We start from the raw sequence: 20,728 nt of genomic DNA on the forward strand, positions 1-20,728 counted from the left end.
CCAAAAAAACCACAAAACTAAAAAAAAACCCAAAAAGACAGTCCTGGGTAGCAGGGGAGAATTTAACCAACCAGAGTGCTTGATCGTGAACACAAGTGCCAACAAACAATTAACAAACCAGGATGCCTGGTAGTTAAGACATTTTTAATGATTTCTTTTTCTTTTCCACTAGTCAAATGCATAAGAATTTAATACAGCTAAACAAACTTTTCTTTACAGGGGAAATGAATGTAAGAGTGCTCATTTGAAACATGGTTAACACTTCTTTTTTTTTTTTGGTTGCTTATGACTGGACTTAGATGGCAAGCCAGATATCCTGAGATGTTAATATTTCTTAAATGTAATAAATCAAATTAAACATATATTTGAGTGTGAGTCTCTTCCTTTCAGTAGTGGGTTTGCATGGCTGGCGTGTTTGTGGGATTGGAAATAATCATACAATTGTGTGTTTTAGGACAATAATGCATTTAATGTATTACCCAGTCTGCTGTGTTTGTGGTGCATAGTTCTAAAGTTGCTGAGAGCAAGATGTCAGCAATAAAAGTCAAAGAGCAATGTCGCAGTCCTGGTGTGTTTCTCTTTCAGTGAGTACACTTGGGAGATCAGAATTCACCCATAGTGTGTGATACAAGTAGAAATAACCAGCTGTGAAGGTGATGTTGCTGTTGGCTGTGACACTTCTTCCCATCTTCACAACCAGGCGCTGGGCAGGTTTTGAGATGCGAATAATTGCTTGGCTCTTGTGTTGAGGTTGTAGCTGTTGGTGTGAGTGAGCCCTGGAACAGAAATGCTGAGGAGGCTGATGAGGGCTAAGCCAGCCTGTAGGGCCCTGTGTGTGGCTGCTGGCGGTGCTGTGGGGAGTTACTGGTGTCACTGGCTGCAACTTCTTCCTGAAACAGGGATGTAGGCTTGGAGCTATTGACACTTTGCTTAAGCTTCTCTTAAATGATACAAAGTGCAATTCAGACCAGGCTGAGCAGGGATGTGATGTATTTAAGTATGTAGAAGGCTCTTAGAGAAAGGGAACTAATTACTCAGTCCACCAAGGACAGAACAAGAGACCTTTAAGTGGCAGCAGGAGGATTTATAGCAAATTTCTGCTTACATGGACCTTACTTGGTGTGTGTCACACAGTATCACAGTATGTTTGGGATTGGAAGGGACCTCAAAAGATCATCTAGTCCAATCCCCCTGCTGGAGCAGGAACTCTTAGGTGAGGTCACACAGGAACATGTCCAGGTGGGTTTTGAATGTCTCCAGAGAAGGAGACTCCACAACCCCCCTGGGCAGCCTGTTCCAGTGTCTGTCACCCTCACTGAGAAGAAGTTTTTTCTCAAATTTAAGTGGAACCTCTTGTGTTCCAGCTTGATCCCATTACCCCTTGTCCTATTATTGTTTGCCACCGAGAAGAGCCTGGCTCCATCCTCATGGCACTCACCCTTTACATATTTATAAACATTAATAAGGTCACCCCTCAGTCTCCTCCAAACTAAAGAGCCCCAGCTCCCTCAGCCTTTCCTCACACGGGAGATGCTGCACTCCCTTCATCATCTTTGTTGCCCTGCGCTGGACCCTCTCCAGCAGTTCCCTGTCCTTCTGGAACTGAGGGGCTCAGAACTGGACACAATATTCCAGGTGTGGTCTCACCAGGGCAGAGTAGAGGGGCAGGAGAACCTCTCTGACCTACTGACCACCCCCCTTCTAATACACCCCGGGATGCCATTGGCCTTCCTGGCCACAAGGACCCAGTGCTGGCTCATGGTCATCCTGTTGTCCACCAGGACCCCCAGGTCCCTTTCCCCTACACTGCTCTCTAATATGTAATTTCCCAACCTATACTGGAACCTGGGGTTGTTCCTGCCCAGATGCAGGACTCTACACTTTCCCTTGTTAAATTTCATTAGGTTATTAGGTGTTTACCAAGGCACACCTGTGGATCTAATGGGGAGGGGTTCATTCTGTCTAGAAGCAGGACTGGAACCGCAGGGAGCTTTTCTTTACCCCATCAGGGGAACCCGGGTTCCCTCCAGGCCATCAGCTGGTTTTGGAACAGGATGACAAACATCTCCCTTGTACCTTATGAATGTCTTGGTGCAGACAGGGTTAAACAAAACAAATTAGAGCTGTAGAGCATGAACTGGTTAAACACCTCATGGTCAATACATCCCTGATGCCTTCAGAGATGAGGATACTGACTAGTTACACTTCTGCATGAGGACATTAACATTTTCAGCAAGTTTATCAGAAATTTAGAGTTCTGTTTCACGATGATTAGAAGTGGCCCAGAGTTGAAAGTATGAGCAACCATATTTAAATCCTGTCAAGCTTTACAGGAAAGATATTGCTCCTCTTGTTTAGCTTGAAATAAAAACCCAAACCAGCAATAAAAAAACCCCATCGACTCTCCAGACCCTGCAGTATCCCGTTTTTAACACATTAGTTGTCTCAGCAGCCTAGTTTCACCCAACGCGCCTGAGGAACGCCACGGAGAGGCTGCCAAGAAGGTGCCAAAAAGCACTGCCTGGCCATGCAAGTCCCTCACGCCGACCTTTCCCTGCTCTCCCGCCCCTCGTACGCCACAGCCAGCGTTGCTGCAGCTCGGACGGACCAACGCCGGGCAGCCTCTCCTCCCTCCCCGCGGCGAGCGGGCTCCGCCGCGCCCTTCCCGCGCTCCCGCCGTTCCCGCGCTCCCGCCGCCGCCCTCAGCGGCCGCACGCCGCCTCACACGCCGCCCTACACGCCGCCCCACGCCCCGCCCGCCGCTTTCCCCCCTCCCCGGGCGGGTGGCAGCGCACAGGGTGCCCATGGCAACCCCTCTGCGGCGTCGGGCGCGGCGAGGAGGAGGAGGAAGGTCCGCTGGAGGAGTCAGGCTCCCGGTCAGGGTGGCGGCTCCCGGCCGCGCTGCTCTGAGGGGCCGCCATGCCGCCGCGCCGCCTCCCGCTCCGGCCGGTGAGACTGGTTCGCCCGCGCTCCTTCTCCACACTTTTCTCCACCCTTTTCTCCTCCCTTTTCAACCCCCTTCCCTACCCATTTCCTTTCCCCCTTCTTTTCCCCTTTCCCTTACCATTGCCTTCCCCCTTTCCTTCCCCAGCACCGCCGTGAGGGGAAAGCCCGGCGGGGCGGGCCCGCCCGAGGCCGCGCTCCCCAGGCTCTGCCTCTCCTGAGGTGTTTTGCCCGAAATCCTTCACGGGGATCCGCCGGGATTCACACAAAATACCAAGATTGCTCCATATTCGCTAAAATGTGTCACAGGAGCCTCCACCATATGCTTTTTAATTTCTTTAATGAATTTCGAGCAGGGTTGTCGGGCATTGGAACAGGCTGCCCATGGCAGTGCTGGAGTCACCATCCCTGGAGGGGTTTAAAAGGCGTTTAGATGAGGTTCTTGAAGACATGGTTTAGCTCTATATTTAGGTTGTGGTTGGACATTATCATCCTGAGGGTCTCTTCCAGCCAAAATTATTCGATGTAATACTAAATTCTTTCTACAAAGGAATTTTCTAAGAGACATGTCCAATGAGCATTTGATAACAGTTTGGATCAAACTCCAAAATTGCGCTAAAATTGTGGAAACTGAAACTGTCCGTTGCTTTCAAAATCAACGTGTTTTGTACAGAATTCATGTTAACAGCTGTTTACTGAGCTCCAGGCCTGGGGCAGCTGCCTTCAGTGTGTTGATGGTGGCCTGTGCCAAAAAGCCGAGCGCTTGGCATGGGTTTCTGTGCAGTTGTAGGTCTCCAGAGGGAAAAAGGAGACAAAATTCACTCTGCTGGTGGGCCTTGTTGTTTACTTTTCTTCTGGATTAAAAAAAACCCAACCATATATATATATATGGATTACCTTGAACTCGCTGCACTGGAACATTGTATTAAACACATTAGTACTTTGGCAACTAGTGTAATTGGTCAGATCTTCCCCTGATTTAAGTCTGTAAAATTGAGGTAAAGCTTGTGACCCTCACTTGGCATCATGAGAAATGGCTCCCATGTGGGTAAATTATGTCCTAGTGTCATTGTCTCTAAAATAACCACTCAAACCACAAAACATGTTTATTTGGAAATAGGAACTAGATGACCTCTGAGGTCCCTTCCAACCTGAATCGTTCTGTGTTGCTGCTGTTTGTTCATACAATGTTTTGCAGTATGGCATCCCGGTTCCTGACAATCTGCACTGTGCGTGGCAGTGCTAACAGCCTGTGGAGCTGGGGGAGGTGAAAGTGGAGCAATCCACAGCCACAGGACCGAGTGGTGTGTTACAGCACAGGGTGTGTCGGTGTCAGCCTGCATTACTGAAACAGCGTCAGCCCACTCTTCCTCTCTGTGGCAACCCCAAATCTGCCTGAGCGCTGCTGTCATGCTGCAGATCACATGAGAACAGGCACTGGTGAACTGTGAAGGCTTTTTAAAATCATATTTAGTGCTTCACACATACCACAAGGATTTTCATGCAACCTCTCATTTATATGCTTTCATATTTTTTTATGTCAAATTACATGACAATTTTAACTACTACCACCATTTCTTCTCCACAGGTAGAGAAGCTGAGGCACTAATACCTTAAGACCTACATTTTCATCCTTGACTTGCAAAGCAGCAGCCCAGCTCTTCATGAGTTCTAACAGTGTGAAATCTAATGAAACAGCGCTTGTGCATCATTTTGGTGACGATGACTACCCTAGAAGGTGATTACTAATTGTTTTATGTTCCTCTTATGGTTGACTATCTGAAATTAGCCCCCTCAGCCACTAGATCTACTTACATCACTTATTTCTGTTTATGAATTTTGGCAAGATTTCAAGATGTTGCAAGGGGATTTGAATATGTAACTCATATTGTTTATTGTCATTTTTCCTCTAGATCTTACTCTTTTGGGCCCTTTTCTGGGTCTGGACGGGACATGGCTGTCTCAGGTTTACATATTGCTCTGTCTCTGACAAACGGAAGAAGCAATTTAGGATTCTTGCTGATACGAACCACAGTTTCATAGGTTACTCCCAACATCTTCATTGGTTCCTGTGAAGCTGACACCTTGATGTTTCTTTGATTCATCACTTACTAATGCCCTTTTATTATTCCTCACTAGCTGTTAAGAAGCAGCAAAATTATACCAGTGTACATGAGGCAGTGAGAGCGGGTGATGTAGAACAGCTTGCGTCAATGATAAAAAGTGGAGTTGATATCAATGAGGTGGATTTAACCCACAAATTCACACCGTTGCACTGCGCTGCACACTCTGGAAGCCTGGAGGTAAAACAGCATGTTAGTGTTCAGACACAGCAAGGTTTTATTTGGTTAATGTCTTCTGTCCTTGGGAGAGGCTGGACACAAAATTGCTAGTTTTGATCAAGCGAAATTAATAATCTCTGCCTATTTTTCTCATGAAGTGTATTCACCAAGAGCAGAAGTATAGGATTTCAGGTTTTCATTTTCCCTTTCGGCAGCCCCAGGCAGTTCATATAGTCAACATTGCTAGATTTTACAAAATCACTGATTTTCTTACTCTAAGCAAAGCGTGTCCTATGGTCTCCCTTCCAGACCTTCTTTTGTCCCTGTTGTGTTTTCCCCTTCTCTTCAGACAGCTAGAAAATCCTGCAAGGTGTGTAAAATGTTCTGCAGGTGATTGAAACAGTTGAGAAATGACACGAAAACTTGTTCATTCTTTTTACAAATGTCCCGCCCCATGCCTCATTCTCTATGGAAATAGCCTGATACATTTTATTTTAATAAATAAAATCGTTGAATATTGATGGTGAAATCAGAAGGTGCTTGCATGAAGGTTTGGAACTACCGTAAAGACGGAGCTGCTGTATTCAGCACAACATTCACCTTCTTGTCGCAGTTTCCTTGTACAATCTTTATAGCAATCTGACCTTGAAGCAAGAAGGCCATGAATAACCATGTAAAAATTCATGTCCCAAAGGAAAGAATGTAAAGTTCTTGCGAAACTCAAGAAATAATAAGTGCAGTGCTGTTACTGGAATGTACAGGAACTGTCAGGGAAATGCTGATCATCATGTTGTCAGCCCCAAGAATGGATTGCTTGCCTACCCTTTCCTGCCTCTATAAATTCTGCCATTTTTCATTTGACTCTCCTACTTCAAAATCAATGTATTACACTTTATTAAATTATCTGTCATTTATTCGTCTCTAAGCTCCTTTGTGGAAACAGTGGAGGAACCAGAGCTGTAGGCTGGCTTAAAAGAAGATAATAAATCATAATAAGATATAATAAAAAGTTCTAACTTGTCCTCTAGCCGTTTTTGTATAGTCCATAAAGCTTTCCTTTTCCTATCTGCTGAAAAAAGGTGAATAAGCAAAACTACTCTGTGGAAAGATGAAAAGAAAGATGGGAGCCTAATAAATTAAATGAAGCTTTAAATTTTCTTCATGGTACTTTTCCTGCCAGTAATTTTAGCTGGAATTCAAGTAAGCATGTTTGTATTGGTTTTTCCAATGTGTTTACCTCGTGCCATGTGAATACTCTCACAGGTTACATTTTAAATTTGGAAGACTAAAATTAAGAAGCCACACTGTAAAATCAATGCTAGGGTCTGAATAAGTAGGTTATTTGCACTTTTTGTACCCTTGGGTGAAACCTGGAAAGTATAACTTACCTGTAACTTCTTAAGGCACAAGTACCCTGTTTCCCCCAAAATAAGACCTACCCTGAAAATAAGCCCTGCATGATTTTTGAGGATGCTTGAAATATAAGTACTACTCCAAAAATAAGCCCTAGTTACAGTTCATAAAAAAAAAGTCAATTTAAGTATTGTCCAGGCAGCTATACATGTAAAAAAGTAATAAGTTTTGAAGCAAAAATTAATATAAGACCCTGTCTTATTTTTGAGGAAACAGGGTATCTGGTTAAGGCATGCTCTGGGGTGACATATTTCCATGATGAAGTGTCTTGATACTGCTTTGAAATGTAATGTTGGCTGATAAATTACAGTTAAAATGTGCCTCAGATACACGGTAAGAACAGTTAACTGGAAAACCTCTGGTTCTGGTTGCGCAGTGCCTTCACTGGTTGCTCTGGCATGGAGCTGACACCACACGTGTCACCGCGGGAGGCTGGACAGCCGCTCACCTCGCAGCCATCCGAGGGCAGGACGCTTGCATGCAGGTACGGATAAATATTCACTCTTGGCCAAAGTAAGCAGGGCAGACCTTCCGTTTGGGCAAGTTCGTTATGAAGATCAGCTGAGAGAGGTCCTAGTGGAGCTATGAGTGCCACATCTTGATGTCTTTACATCTGGGGTCAAGTCACTTCTGTTATTAATAAAACCAGTGCAACCATCTGCACTATCTGTGCAAACAGATTGATTTTGTGTAGCGTCATTGCCTTGAGCTCAGCCCAGAGTTCTCCTGCTGATCCTCTCGACTCATCCTGCTCGGCAACGTTTGCTTTTTCAGCTTGTGAACTGAACTCCTGCTTTGCGTTTCTTTCAGGCTTTGTTAGTAAAAGGAGCAAACGCAGAAGCTCAGGATGACGGTGGGTGCACTCCATCCCACTTGGCTGCAGCCCATGGGCAGTCGTACACCTTACAAACCATATTGAGAACTGGAGCGGTGAGAGACTTTTATCCCCAGTTCCCTAGCGCAGATCCCAAGTCTGGTGTCTCTTTTCCCTAGCAAAACCCTAGATTTCAGACTGTAGATTAATTACCATTGGTATGTTCTTGTTGCTGAATTTATGTTTAGGGTAAATTTCCATTTTTTTTGTTGTAAGATACGTTAGGGAAATTGTCAAAAAATCTAAAGGGAATGAATGATTTGAGTAAATCACATTTCCACTGAGGATGTAATTAAATTAGTATCAGGCACTGTGGTGGTTGTGACTTTTTGCAATTGTGCAAATCTTCTATAGTGAAGGAGACAAACGTAAAATAATCCAGATGCATATCTGAGGAATAATGAGCAATGCAGTAATAGAATTATGTCTAAAAATGTGCCTTCTATATGTGTATTGTTTAAATGGAATCAAGACCTGTGAAAAGTACCTGTCTTGAAATAGGAATGCAGGGATTGAACTTTGAAAAAAACTATTTGATTTGATTTCGATAATTTAACACAATGAATGGCTGATTCCTATTTGTTAAAATAAGTCTTGTGTCTAAGATTCATAAATTAATGAATTAACCTGCTGCTTTTGTTTTAGAATGTAAATGTTTCAGACAGGAATGACTGGAAACCTGTTCATTATGCTGCTTTTCATGGTCGCTTGGGGTGTTTGCAGCTTCTTGTTAGATGGGGAGCGTGTGTAGATGATGTGGATAACAATGGAAACCTTCCAGGTATGTCAGGAGAAATCATACTTTTTGTTTTTTACTTTAGTTTTACGCTTGTTGTATGAGTTCCAGAAGGACAGGGAGCTGCTGGAGAGAGTGCAGCGCAGGGCAACAAAGATGATGAAGGGAGTGGAGCATCTCCCATGTGAGGAAAGGCTGAGGGAGCTGGGGCTCTTTAGCTTGGAGAAGAGGAGACTGAGGGGTGATCTCATTAATGTTTACAGATATATAAAGGGCGAGTGTCACGAGGATGGAGCCAGGCTCTTCTCGGCGACGAACGATGGTAGGACAAGGGTGCAAACTGGAACACAAGAGGTTCCACTTAAATTTGAGAAGAAACTTCTTCTCAGTGCGGGTGACAGAGCCTGGAACAGGCTGCCCAGGGGTGTTGTGGAGTCTCCTTCTCTGGAGGCATTCAATACCTGCCTGGACACCTCCCTGTGTAACCTCATCTGGGTGTTCCTGCTCCATGGGGGGATTGGACTGGATGATCTTTTGAGGTCCCTTCCAGTCTCTAACATTCTGTGATTCTGTGATATGATAGTTGTAGCGAGCGATAAGTGGTGCACACCAGCAGCATTTGCTCTTTGATTCCGTGCAATCAACATAGTGATGCTATTTTTATAATGATGGGGGAAATTGAAAAAATCCGAAGTATCAGTGACAGTTCCCTGTTCACCTCCTGCTGCTGCTGGCAGGGGTCAGAGCTCCTGGTGCTGGGACAGGGATGCTATCTGGGAACTCTGGGACTGAGCGGTAACTCCTGTGCCCATGATGGAGCCCATGGAGGTGGCAGGAGGAGAAGGGCAGGTGGAGAAGGAGGGAGTTTCAGCTGCTGTAATAAATGCTGCTTTGTGAATTTGTGCCAGGCTTCAGTGACAGTGACAGTGTGATCAGATTCTGTCACATTCATACACAGGGTTTTGTTCCTCACTGTTTCTTAACTGATTTGGTAAAAATCCTTGTTCTTATTTGCCTGTGATTTCTTCATATTGATTTCTGGAATACCAGTATTCTGTATTATCTGGAATCTGTACTCTTTTCATGGTCATGCACATATTTAGCACAGAATATGGGCAGTGTTTATTCCTCGCTATTCGTAGTTTTTCCAGTGTCCCTCTGCCTACCGTGCCACTGCCTCAGTACCTCTGTAAGTTGAAATGTGGTGTTCATACCCTGTGTTCTCATTCCATCCTTTCCCTTTCAGCATTTTCCTTCTTATGGTTTGTCACATTTGTTCCAAATAGCGTATTTTTTTTCTTTAGTGCTTTTAGATCTTTTAAAATCCCTTCTTAAAATCTTCTACCCTCTGTTGAGCACCACTTACCTAGTAAACTGATACCTGTGCTCTGTTTTGCAAACCTGGGTCACACTAAAGGACGTGAGGCTCTTGCATCCCAGCAGGACGTCTGGTGGATAAGCAGTCAGGGGACATGATGGTAGGCTCCCTGGTGGCAGTGTAGAGTGTGCATTTGGGAACAGACTTTAATGGAGAGGTGGCAAATGCCAGCACAGTTCTACTTAAATGCTCTGTACATACTGGTTACTGGAAAATTGGTTTTATTGTTATCTTGACATCTACAGAAGCTTGATCTTCCAGCCTTTGTTCTGTTTAATTTGATCTTATTATCATCCAAAGGAAAGAAAATGCTTTGGAGCATTGCTAGTAAAAGATGAATGAAGTGATGTGACGTACAGACTGGTTTTTCCTCAGCCTCTGAAACAAGGGAGTGAACTTAAATCATCTTTATATATTTCAGTTTCAAGATTAGCTGGATAGTGCTATAATTTTTCCCAACAGTATGCAGAAAGAAATTTACTGAGGTTGCAATGCTGTACATCTAAAACCTGGCTGCACCTTTTGCATGTGCGTGTTATGGTGGAGGTTTTAATTACCTACAGCATGCTAATTTTGGGGAATAACTGTGGCTCATGCAGTGTACAGAATGGGCTGTGCTCATTAATTCAACATTTTGTTTTCTCTTTGTATTTAGTTTTTGGCCATATCCATGTTTCATTTATTGCTCACTAGTTAAACCTGTTCTAAATATAATATTAATTTAACTGTAGTGCAACATCTGAATTTTTCACAGACACTTTTTTCAATCACCGCTTTGAGAAGAGCAAATAGCATTTGCCTGATTTTATAAAAGGCGAGATGAAACACAGAGAAGTTGGGACACCAGCACCAACCACCCACTACGTATTTGTGATGCCTGAGACAAGATTTTTCAAGGTTCTCAGCATTAAGCTGTGTATTTTGTGTTAGCATCACAGCACTCTTTGGTCTCAACTGCAATGCTCAGCACACCTGAGGATGGTACAACATACGTGTTGGGCACTAACTAGTAAACACACAGGTTGAAAGCCACCTATGAAAAGTTCCTTTATGTGTCTTCCACACTCAAACTGTGCAAAAAGATATGGACAGAATACAACTCTTTAATCTATTTTCCCCTTTGCATCTTTGCAGAAAACATTGAGGTTTTCTGACCACTTTCAGCACTGGATAGACATCTGATTAAAAATAAAAAGTTCATTCCCAAAAATGAAGTTTTATCCCTGAGATTCTAGGTATCTGAAAGTGGGTTCATAAGGGTTGAAACAGTTTTTCGCCAGCTGACTAGTAATCAGTATTTACTTTAAAGAAAGTATCTCTTAACTTCTGCCTGAGTAACTAACGCATGGAATAAAAACTGCCCTGATTTCAGTAAAGCTCACATCTTGTCACATTAAATTTTAGGAATCACGTGTACCTAAATATTGTCATCTTGCCATAAAACCAAGATTCATCATCTTTTAGAATGATTACGCTCAGGAAAGCTGTGGATGCTTTGCAATAGAGAATTTGCATGTGATATGTTTTGTTTTTTTGAGGGGGCCTGGGTCGATTGTTTATTAACTATGAAGATAATGAGATTCTTACCTGGAGACAAATTAATCCTTTTGCTGCAGAACGTCAGCCAACTTTTACAGGCCATTTTCATAGAGTGATAACACATAATCAGCATTTATTTAGCAACTTCTTCCCATTAATAGAACTGGAGAACACTCATAATTTCAAAATAATGAGCATGTGTGTTGTACCTCTTACTTTGTGATGGGCTTTGTTGTGCCACGTTGGATGGTTCAAAAGCTGGTGGATGAGCCAGATCTCAGTAGTGTTGACAGTGCAGCTTCCTTGGTGGGCAGCGGAGCTCTGCTTTGTCATGATTTGTTTCCTCTGGTTCTGTAGCTCACCTGGCAGCCATGGAAGGACACTTGCATTGCTTCAAGTTCTTGGTCAGTAAAATGGGCAGTGTCACACGTACGCTGAAAGCCAGGAACGACCACGGAGAGACTCCAAGGGACTTGGCTGAACGGTTCTATAAAGATAATATCCTGCAATATATTGATGATGTGGAAAAAGAGGGGGAGCAGCCAGAGACACAAGAAAGTGAGTACGGATACTGTTAAAATAGCCATTGTCATTCTATAGAAATGCTTGATTCTGAAAACTTGCATGAGCATTTATATTACCAATGTAAGGCAGAGCTGCTCCTTTCAATAATTGCTACACTTACTGGTAGCTAAAGGCTTTGATACTCAGTGTGATATTGTAAATATCTTAAGTTTACCTGTTATTGAAATAAAACTTGTCACACTGTATTGCACTACGAATACCAAGTTATCCATGTGCTCTCAGACTCCAGTAGGCACCCAGAAGAGCCGTATAATGTTCATGAGTTTTCAGATGTTCAGAATTGCATCGAATAGCAGCTTACCCTGAAAACGTCGCACTGAAATGAAGGTTACTCACTAGCCAGCAATGTTACTGCTGTCAGAACAACTGAAGGATGTAAGTGTGGCAAGGTCTGTAAGCAGAACCTTCAGGAGAGCAAGGCTATGAGAGCTGCGCCTTCACCTCTCTACTTTTTCCAGGGACTTTACTGTCCTTATCTACCAGTCTTTTGTCATTATACATAGATGATGTATACATGTCAGCACTCTCTGTCTATAGAAAATAACTAGAAAAACCAAATTGTCTCTATGGGTAGTTTTTAAGCAAGGAAAAGTAAAATAGTTTATATATTTGGTTAGACTGGAAACCAAAATAGGCAAATGACTCTGGTTACCACCAGTAATATAACATCAACCATGAAACAAAGGTATGCTTATTATTTCAGGTTTATGAAATTAATTTCTTAACTGTATAAGATGCCTGTAGTCATAGCCAAGACATGTTTACTCAGGCCTGTGATGAACAGTGCTAGTTATGCAGCTGCATTTTAACTGTTTGAGGGAGCATTAATCTCGCAAACTACAGCTATGAATTGTCCATGAAGTTGCTATGAAAGAGGCGATTTGTGAGAGGCAAATAAAAGCACATTTAGAGGAATTACTGGCATCTGTTTGGAAACATGTGCGTTTCATTTTCAGTTTTAGCTTTCCCAGCTCATGGCGCTGCTTTCAAAGGGGACTTGTTAGTGCTTAGAAAATTAGTGAAAAGTGGAGTAATCAATATTAATGAGCGGGATGATAAGGGATCCACTCTCATGCACAAAGGTCAGTAATTATGATCTATGTTTCAGCTTGTTACTGTTTGTTGCTGACTTGTTTACATACCTTTTCAAGTGGCTGCTCATCAGATAAACTTCATGAAAAACAGCGTCTCATTTCCTGAGGGCTTGAAAGGGCAACCCTGAAAACATATTTTGTGATGTATATGTGCGTGGGTGTCTCTTTAAAAATAAAATAACAAGGCTGAAGTTGAGAAAGAAGAGTTTGTATTAAAGAGAAAACAATGTCTAAACTGAAAACTAAATAGTTTTTTGTCTTTTTTTTTTATCAGACAAGATGTGACTTTTAGAAACATTGGCTAGCTAGCCATAACAATGATCTGCATTGTGGCCTGAGCATTTATTTACTGAACATACCAGTACTGTGGAAATGTGTTTTAAAAACCACAACAAAGTCATTTGTTAGTAGGCTGTGAAGGAAGGTAAACTGGTGTGTAACACCTTGATACATAGTGCAGTGCTAGCATTACAGAAAAGTGGTCCTCTTACGTTTAGGGGTTTCATAGTAATGTCTGAAAGAAGAAATAGCAAATTAAAGAAAGAGGGAGATATTTTTGTAATGTGCTTTTAACACTATTTCCCACATTTCTTTTTGATTAGATATATATGGTAGAATTTAAAAAACATAATTGAAGCTCTCATTATAAAAATGGTTATGTAGTGGCTTAAAAAGTGTTTTCTACATTCTTTCTCACCCTCTTTTCTTGGAATGGTGCTAACCTACAGTTGTTCTATCACCAATCTTTGCATGCAATGTTGGTGTTATGGAGAAATACTACGGCTGATTCTAACTTCATTTCCTTATCTCACTAAGAAAACAAATATAACAAACATCCAAAGGGGGTGCTGTCAAGACATGGATTTATTCTTTCTTGAGAAAAACAGCTTGCAGGTTTCAGTTAGACATGCCAAATACTGTCTTCTGTACATGAGACATTTTTCCTGGCACCACATGGTATGAGCAGCAGCCATGGCAGATAGAATCAGAGAATCATTTAAACTGGAAGAGACCCTCAGGATCATTGACTCCAACCATAACCTAAATCTAGCACTAAACCATGTCGCTAAGAACCTTGTCTAAATGCCTTTTAAACCCCTCCAGGGATGGTGACTCCACCACTTCCCTGGGCAGCCTGCTCCAATGCCTGACAACCCTTTCTGTGAATACATTTTTCCTAATATCCAATCTGAACCTCTCCTGGTTCAACTTGAGGCCATTTCTTGTCCTATCACCTGTTACTTGGGAGAAGAAACCAACCCCTTCCATGCTACAACCTCCTTTCAGGCAGTTGCAGACAGTGATAAGGTCTCCCCTCAGCCTCCTTTTCTCCAGGCTGAACAGCCCCAGTTCCCTCAGCTGCTCCTCATCACACTTGTGCTCCAGACCCTTCACCAGGTTTGTGTCCCATCTCTGAACTTGCTCCAGCACCTCAAGGTCTTTCTTGTTGTGAGGGGTGATCGTATGACCAGGCCAAGCTGTGGTGTGAGGCTGCAGCTGAGAAGTGTTACCTTGAGTGTCCGGCCCAAGAAGTGATGTACCTGTAACTCCAGCACAAATCCCTGGGTTCTCTCCTCCATGAGACAGCACCACACAGCTCAGCTCAGCTGTGTCAGACGTGTGGGAGCCCAGAGCCAGAGAGAGGTGATGGTGCTTTGCCGCAAATCAACACACATAAGCCTTAGTGCCACAGAGTGTGAGGCAGCAGTTATTTGTGTGTCTCTGTGCATGAGTCTGGGCAGGTATAGTTTAACTCCTGTTTAGGAAGAGTTGCCAGTAAATTTCTGGAACTCCAGAGAGTCACAAAACCACAGATTATCATCTTCCCCAAAACTGCACGTACCCATGTGACATGAGTATCTTGAAATATGGACCTCTCTTGAAGTAGTATCTCCCCTGTGGTGTCTTAGAGAACCTAAGCTCTGGTGTGTCAAGTAATGACAAAAGTCGGACATTTTAGGTTTGAAGCACTTCAGTTGTTCATAACTGACTTGTGTGTGTTTCCTCCCTTAGCTGCCGGACAGGGGCACATCCGTTGCTTGCAGTGGTTGATTGACATGGGAGCCAACTGTGGCATTACAGATGATGCTGGAGAGACGCCAAGGGATGTAGCCAAGAGGTAGCAGTACATGTCCTGTAGATCTGTCGTTTATTTACTTACTATTTATATATCATCATCATGTCAGATGTTTTGGAATTAATCCCGATTTTTCAGTGATGGCGCAAGAACAGATCAGGCCTATGAATTCCAGTTCTGAGTGATAAGCAAAGCTGTATTATAGCTATAAAAGGTTTTAATTTTCACTTTAATTTTTGTTAGCAAGCTCAGGTGTCAAAGATGAAAACTAGCTCATCTGAAAAAGCAAAGTTGTGAGCCAGTGTGCTCCAACTGCACAAAGTAAATGAGAACTAGTGACGGTCAGCTGATTTTGGCATTAATTAAAAAAAAAATGCAGTTTCTGATAAGATTAAATAAAGAAATCCTACAGAGGAAAAGATACCTCTGATGTGGGACTCATTGTCATAATGTTCCATTGAGGCAGAGCTCATGCCATCAGAATACTACAAAAAGCAGATAGTTTGTGGCCCAGCGCTTCCTTCCTTGAATCCCAAACTCCCCCCTGATAAATGGGGACATGAAGAGTTTCAGAGCGTTTCTATAATACCACATGCCGGGGGCATGGCTGCACTCTTCTAGATGACAGAGGTATTTCAGTGGAGGTTCACTGTTCTCTCTGCAGATTTGCTCAGCTGGCAGCTGTGGAACTTTTGACACAAAGAATGGGAGACAGTAACTCCAGCGATGAAGAACTAGATGCAAACAGCATAAAATTTTTTGAAAGACATGGTGTGGAAGGGAGTACAGACAGCAAAGAAGATTTAACCCTGGATAAAGCAGAGAAAAGGAATGCACGCAGTAAGTATTGTCTTGCCACCACTCCTTATTTGAAATAGTTGGTCTTAAGATGTTATAGTCCTAATTGCATCATTTCTGCCAACTGCTGTGACTTTTTTGTTGTCAGATGAGGTAGTTGACAGGATATCTGTACTACTGAGCCTTCAAATAAATTGTAGAAAATGAGAAAGCATAGCAGAGGGCAATCAGAACATAATCGTTACGTTGTTTTAATCTCTGTTGCTGAAATCACATTGGATTGCTACTTGTTTTTGAGATCTGTCTGCTATGTGGCTGTCAAGTGTAGCTCAGTGTTTGCTGAGCAGTGTGATTTCTGCTCTGTGTTTGTCAGACTGTTGGGTTCCAGCATGACTGTCCTCTCTGTGCATTTTACCTACCTGGAGAACTCTGTCTTACAGTAAGGGCCTATCGCAAGATTCAAGAACTTCAGCAGCTTCTAGAAATTGCCTACAGCAACTACAGACAGCTGGGAGGAATAACTGAGGAGGAGAAGAAGAAGAAAAAAGAAGAAAGGGAAGTTGAGAAGTAAGATCAACACACCCTGCTAATGTTTAACTTTGTGAGGCCCATTTTAAAGCCTTCTTTAAGGCTAACTTAGATTTCAGTTGTTTCAGCCATTCTGTCCTTTCCACTTACCACCTTTAGCCAAGCCAAAAACCCCCAGACTTCAGGAATTGGGCCATTTCTAGACTTCTACCACCAGGATCAGCCCCACAGCACAAAACAAGTGTTCGATGGGTCCACACCTCCTGTGCAAGATTATCTATTTGGCCTTCAGGTTTTCCTGCAGCATATGTGCAGTAGGTCTGAAAAGTCCTGTCTGTTTTGTTTGCATTGAGGGTCCCAAATACATTTATGCACTTTCATAAATCTGAAAAAAAATCAGTCTTAGCATTACCTGGGTGGAAGTACATATATAGTAGAAATTATTCAATGACCTGCTACATTTCTGTGTCAAGTGCAATATATTTCTTTGCTCAAGAAAGCATTAGCTCATATCCAGAACACAGAAAAAAGAAATCTCAGCAAACCTACCCTTGCATGTGAAGCACTTTTCATAATGTCTGTCCAATTCTCTGGGTCTCCATTTAGTGAAAGGGCTCTGTTTGATCAGGTGATTTGATGGGCAAACTAAGTTTCAAGAAAAAACTCTTCTGTCTATCAAAGATTTTGAGGTTAAACAAGAATGCAGCATCAAAATGACAGCCCTGTCTCCACCTCTACCTGTCAAAGATTTGGCTACCCACTCTTCTCAGTCTCTGTAGATAACCAGGGCCATTATGTGTTTGGGCCACCCCAAACCGATGTCTTTATTTGGTCACTGGGAGGAGACTCTATCCCGAGGGCTTCTATGCCATCAGGAAGACATCAGGCTTACCAGTCTGTGTAGATCTAGAGCAGGTAATAGGTGTCACAGCCTGGAGTTAAGTAGTTCATTTTACAACACCATATGAGCCAACAAACTGAGGTCAGGCTTACTTTTAGTTACAGGTCACCCTTTGACTCAGCCTAGGCTGAAAGTCAGTCTTCCTTAACTTGATATGTCTGCACTGTAGGGATCCGCATCTGATAAGCAGATCTGCAATGCAGATGTCTGCATACCATGAGCTCTCCCCTCCATCTCCTCCAGGCTGAACAAACCCAGTGACTTTAGTCGCTCCTCATACGGCTTCCCCTCCAAAACCTTAATCGAGGGTTGGCAATATTTCAGTCCAGGAAATGTGGTAGCTCTTGCTGAGAGCTTTCCTGCTGTGCTGTTTGAATCCACAGGGCAGATGTCTCCCTTTTCCTTTCACCAATCTTCCATCTTTGTAGCTGCACTAATTAATCCTGGTACAGAGGAGCGCCGGCTCAACTCTGGATGACTCAGTTGTTGCCGTCAATTGCCATTATAGTAAGAATACATGTGAATTATGTCTCAGCTAACCAGTTCCAGGAATCTCAATTAATTTAGGAGCTGTTGTGGGTGTGACAGATCAGGTCTTGTGCAAATGTGTATCAGCCAGCGCTTCAGTTTCCCTTTCGTAAGTGTCATGCAGGCTGTCACTTGAGCATTCCTCATCTGTGGCTAAGCCAATCAATAGGAAGGATGTAGAGGTACCATATGTTAATGAAAAAGCTGCCTCTGACCACTCCAGAGTCTTGGGTTTGTGCTTTTTCTCTGCTTCATACTAACGTTTTTGCTCCTCCGGCATGTCTCCCTCCTCCGCAGCTGGAGCAACCGCGCACCGTAGAGCTTCGTTCTGTTCAGGGTGTGGGAAGACATCTCCATCTCGTGGCCAGATTGCGCTGAGCACGAAGGAGGAAAAACAGCTCTTCAGAGCTGTTAGCAGGGGTCTGGAGCCAGGAGCACGCTGCAGCTCACACCACTGAGTTCTAAGCTGCTTTCTGCTGGGACTAAGGTGGTCCTCAGCAAAGGCACAGGAACACATGGAGCAGCCAGGGCGGGTTTTTGGATGCACTTCACGCTCCTCTTGTCTCCTTTGCTTTCTGCAGGGCTGTGAGGGAGCTGGAGGCCCAGCTGGAAGAGGAGCGAGTCAGGCGGGAGAAGCTGGAGAGCCAGCTGGATGAGTACCGCGCGGAGATCAGCCGCTTGAGAGACAGCCTGGCGAAAACCCGCGGCCCTCCCGTGGTGAGTCCCACACCAGCTCCCCCAGCGCGTGGGACAGAGGCTGCTGCCCGTCACTTGTCTGTATTTGTTCTCACTGAGATTCCCAGGTGTGGTGCAAGGAAACGCTGGAATAAACATGCTGGCAGTTTTTAGTGTGGGACACTGAAGGGAGCAGTAGCTTTGTTGTGTCCTGTCTCTGCTGTGAAAGGATATCGGTTTCTCTTTGTACCCTGGCAGAAAAGCACTGGTATTCAACTCTGTATTAACAACAGGGAGCGAGCTGATCTCTGCGTATTCCCCCGCTGTGTGTGCCGTGACTGACAGCTCACCGTGGCTGGTACCTGAGCCGGGACTGGTGCTTCAGGAGAGGTGTTGTCATCCAGGCCAGCCAGGTGCCTCCACCTCGGAAAGAAAAGCCACTTTCTGCTTCCACAGCTCATGTTAAGACATTACTCATTCTAGTCCCTGATAGGTTTAAAAATCTACGGCAACTATGGCCCAGAGCACCCCCAAAAATCACTGTAGTTAGTTTTTTCACCTGTAGCAACATAAAAGAGTCCAGTTAGGCATTAGGTTAACTAGCTGGAACTGGAGAGAACTTCTGCTGTGGCAGGTTTGTTCTCAAAAGCATCTGCTCTGACTGCTACAGCAAAGGGGCTTTCAAATCAAATCTGCTGTGGCTGTCATCCCTCAGCTTCAGTTTGAACACAATACTCTGTGCTCACTCAAAGCCATGTATCTTTAAATCCTGTCTAATGAAGTAGCAGGTTTAAGCAATTGTTATTTAATGGCTCTAATGTCTTTTGTTTCAGGAAGCTGAGATCGTCTCCAAGTCTTGCAAAGAGAAAAAGAAAGTAAATAAGAAACCAGCGTGCAGCCCTGGAGGAGCGTTTGTGAGACTGCGCTGAGGAATGAGGCACCGGGGCACCGGGGCACACAGGCTGAGGCGGTAGGATGGTGACATTCTGGACAACACAAGGTGTTTGCATAGCCCAGCTCCACAGCTGGCTTGTGGTTCCCTGCACTTTGAACTGGCTTCTTAGTTCTTTGGGACAGAAAATATTTCCAAATCACAGCAGCAGCATTTTTATTAAAAAAAAAAACTTCTCTTTCAATTGAGGTAGTAGTTTAGCAACAGTGTTGCAAATTACAAGGTGAAATTTCAAGAGGTAACTACAGCAATGTCACAGGTCCTACTAGGTCTGAGAAAAGTATCCTCATCTTTGTAGTACTGCCTTAAACAATAATAATAGTTATAATTTAAAAAAGCAGCATACCTCCTAAAATAATCAAACAGGACCTTCAGTGTGGGACCACAGTGCAGTGTCTGGGAGAACATGCTCAGCTGCAGACAGGTGCCATTTTCAAGTCATTCCTAAGTAAGACTGGAAGCCATTCCTGTTACCAGGTGCCAGACAAACTGCAGCAGAAGGCCTCAGGCTGACTCAGGGCTGGAGAGTTCACTAGGGTATGAGGCATGTTGTGGTTAGAAATGCCAATCCTGACCTCTCCTCCATGCCTAAAACACATTTCATGACTTCACATACAAAGATTTTTCTCTCATCTGTGTGTTATTGTGATAGGATTTTCCTTTTGGAGCCCTCAATATGCTCCTGTATTCCTGGTGAGGCCACATCTTGAATCCTGTGTTCAGTTTTGGGCCCCTCACTACAGGAAAGACCTTGAGGTGCTGGAGCGAGTTCAGAGAAGGGAACGGAGCTGGTGAGGGGTCTGGAGCACAAGTGTGATGGGAGCGGCTGAGGGACCTGGGGCTGTTCAGCCTGGAGAACAGGAGGCTGAGGGGAGACCTTATCACTGTCTGCAACTGCCTCAAAGGAGGTTCTGGTGTGGAGGGTGTTGGTCTCTTCTCCCAAGTAGCAAGTGACAGGATGAGAGGAAATGGCCTCAATTTGCACTAGAGGCGTGTTAGATTGGATATTAGGAAAAGTTTCTTCATGGAAAGGGTGGTGAGGCACTGGAACAGGCTGCCCAGGGCAGTGGTGGAGTCACCATCCCTGGAGGGGTTAAAAAACGTGTAGATGAGGTTCTTAGGGACATGGGTTAATGGTGGACTTGGCAGTGCTATGTTATGGTTGAACTCTATTACCTTGAGGGTCTTTTCCAACCACTATGATTCTATGATTCTGAGAATCTCAGAAACAGTTTTACCTTACAAGAACAGGGATTCACAGACAGCAGCTACAACAGGCACAAGTGGGGTCTGGCTGCCTGCTGAGCTTCTCGCTGCCAGCACCCACGGCTATTGCCAAACACACGGACAACAGAAAAAACAGCCCCAACTCCCCAAAGAACAGCACCGCACTTGTTGTAAAAGCCACATTTTTACAGTCTGGTA

The 20,728-nt window shown here is 43.9% G+C and overlaps 1 protein-coding gene across 1 annotated transcript; it reads left to right on the top strand.

Moving 5' to 3' along the window:
• Positions 1–5,057: 5,057 nt before the first annotated feature.
• Positions 5,058–19,280, top strand: ANKRD42 (ankyrin repeat domain 42; the record flags this gene model as incomplete). Its single annotated transcript, XM_080363931.1, has 11 exons — positions 5,058–5,246; positions 7,015–7,122; positions 7,449–7,568; positions 8,158–8,293; positions 11,523–11,723; positions 12,707–12,832; positions 14,858–14,963; positions 15,586–15,761; positions 16,160–16,286; positions 18,258–18,393; positions 19,185–19,280. 11 exons carry the CDS (start codon positions 5,058–5,060, stop codon positions 19,278–19,280), a joined length of 1,521 nt encoding a protein of 506 aa, XP_080220057.1.
• Between the last annotated feature and the right edge of the window lie 1,448 nt (positions 19,281–20,728).

Source organism: Nesoenas mayeri, assembly GCF_963082525.1.
Source record: "Nesoenas mayeri genome assembly, chromosome: 1".
Lineage (NCBI taxonomy): Eukaryota > Metazoa > Chordata > Aves > Columbiformes > Columbidae > Nesoenas > Nesoenas mayeri.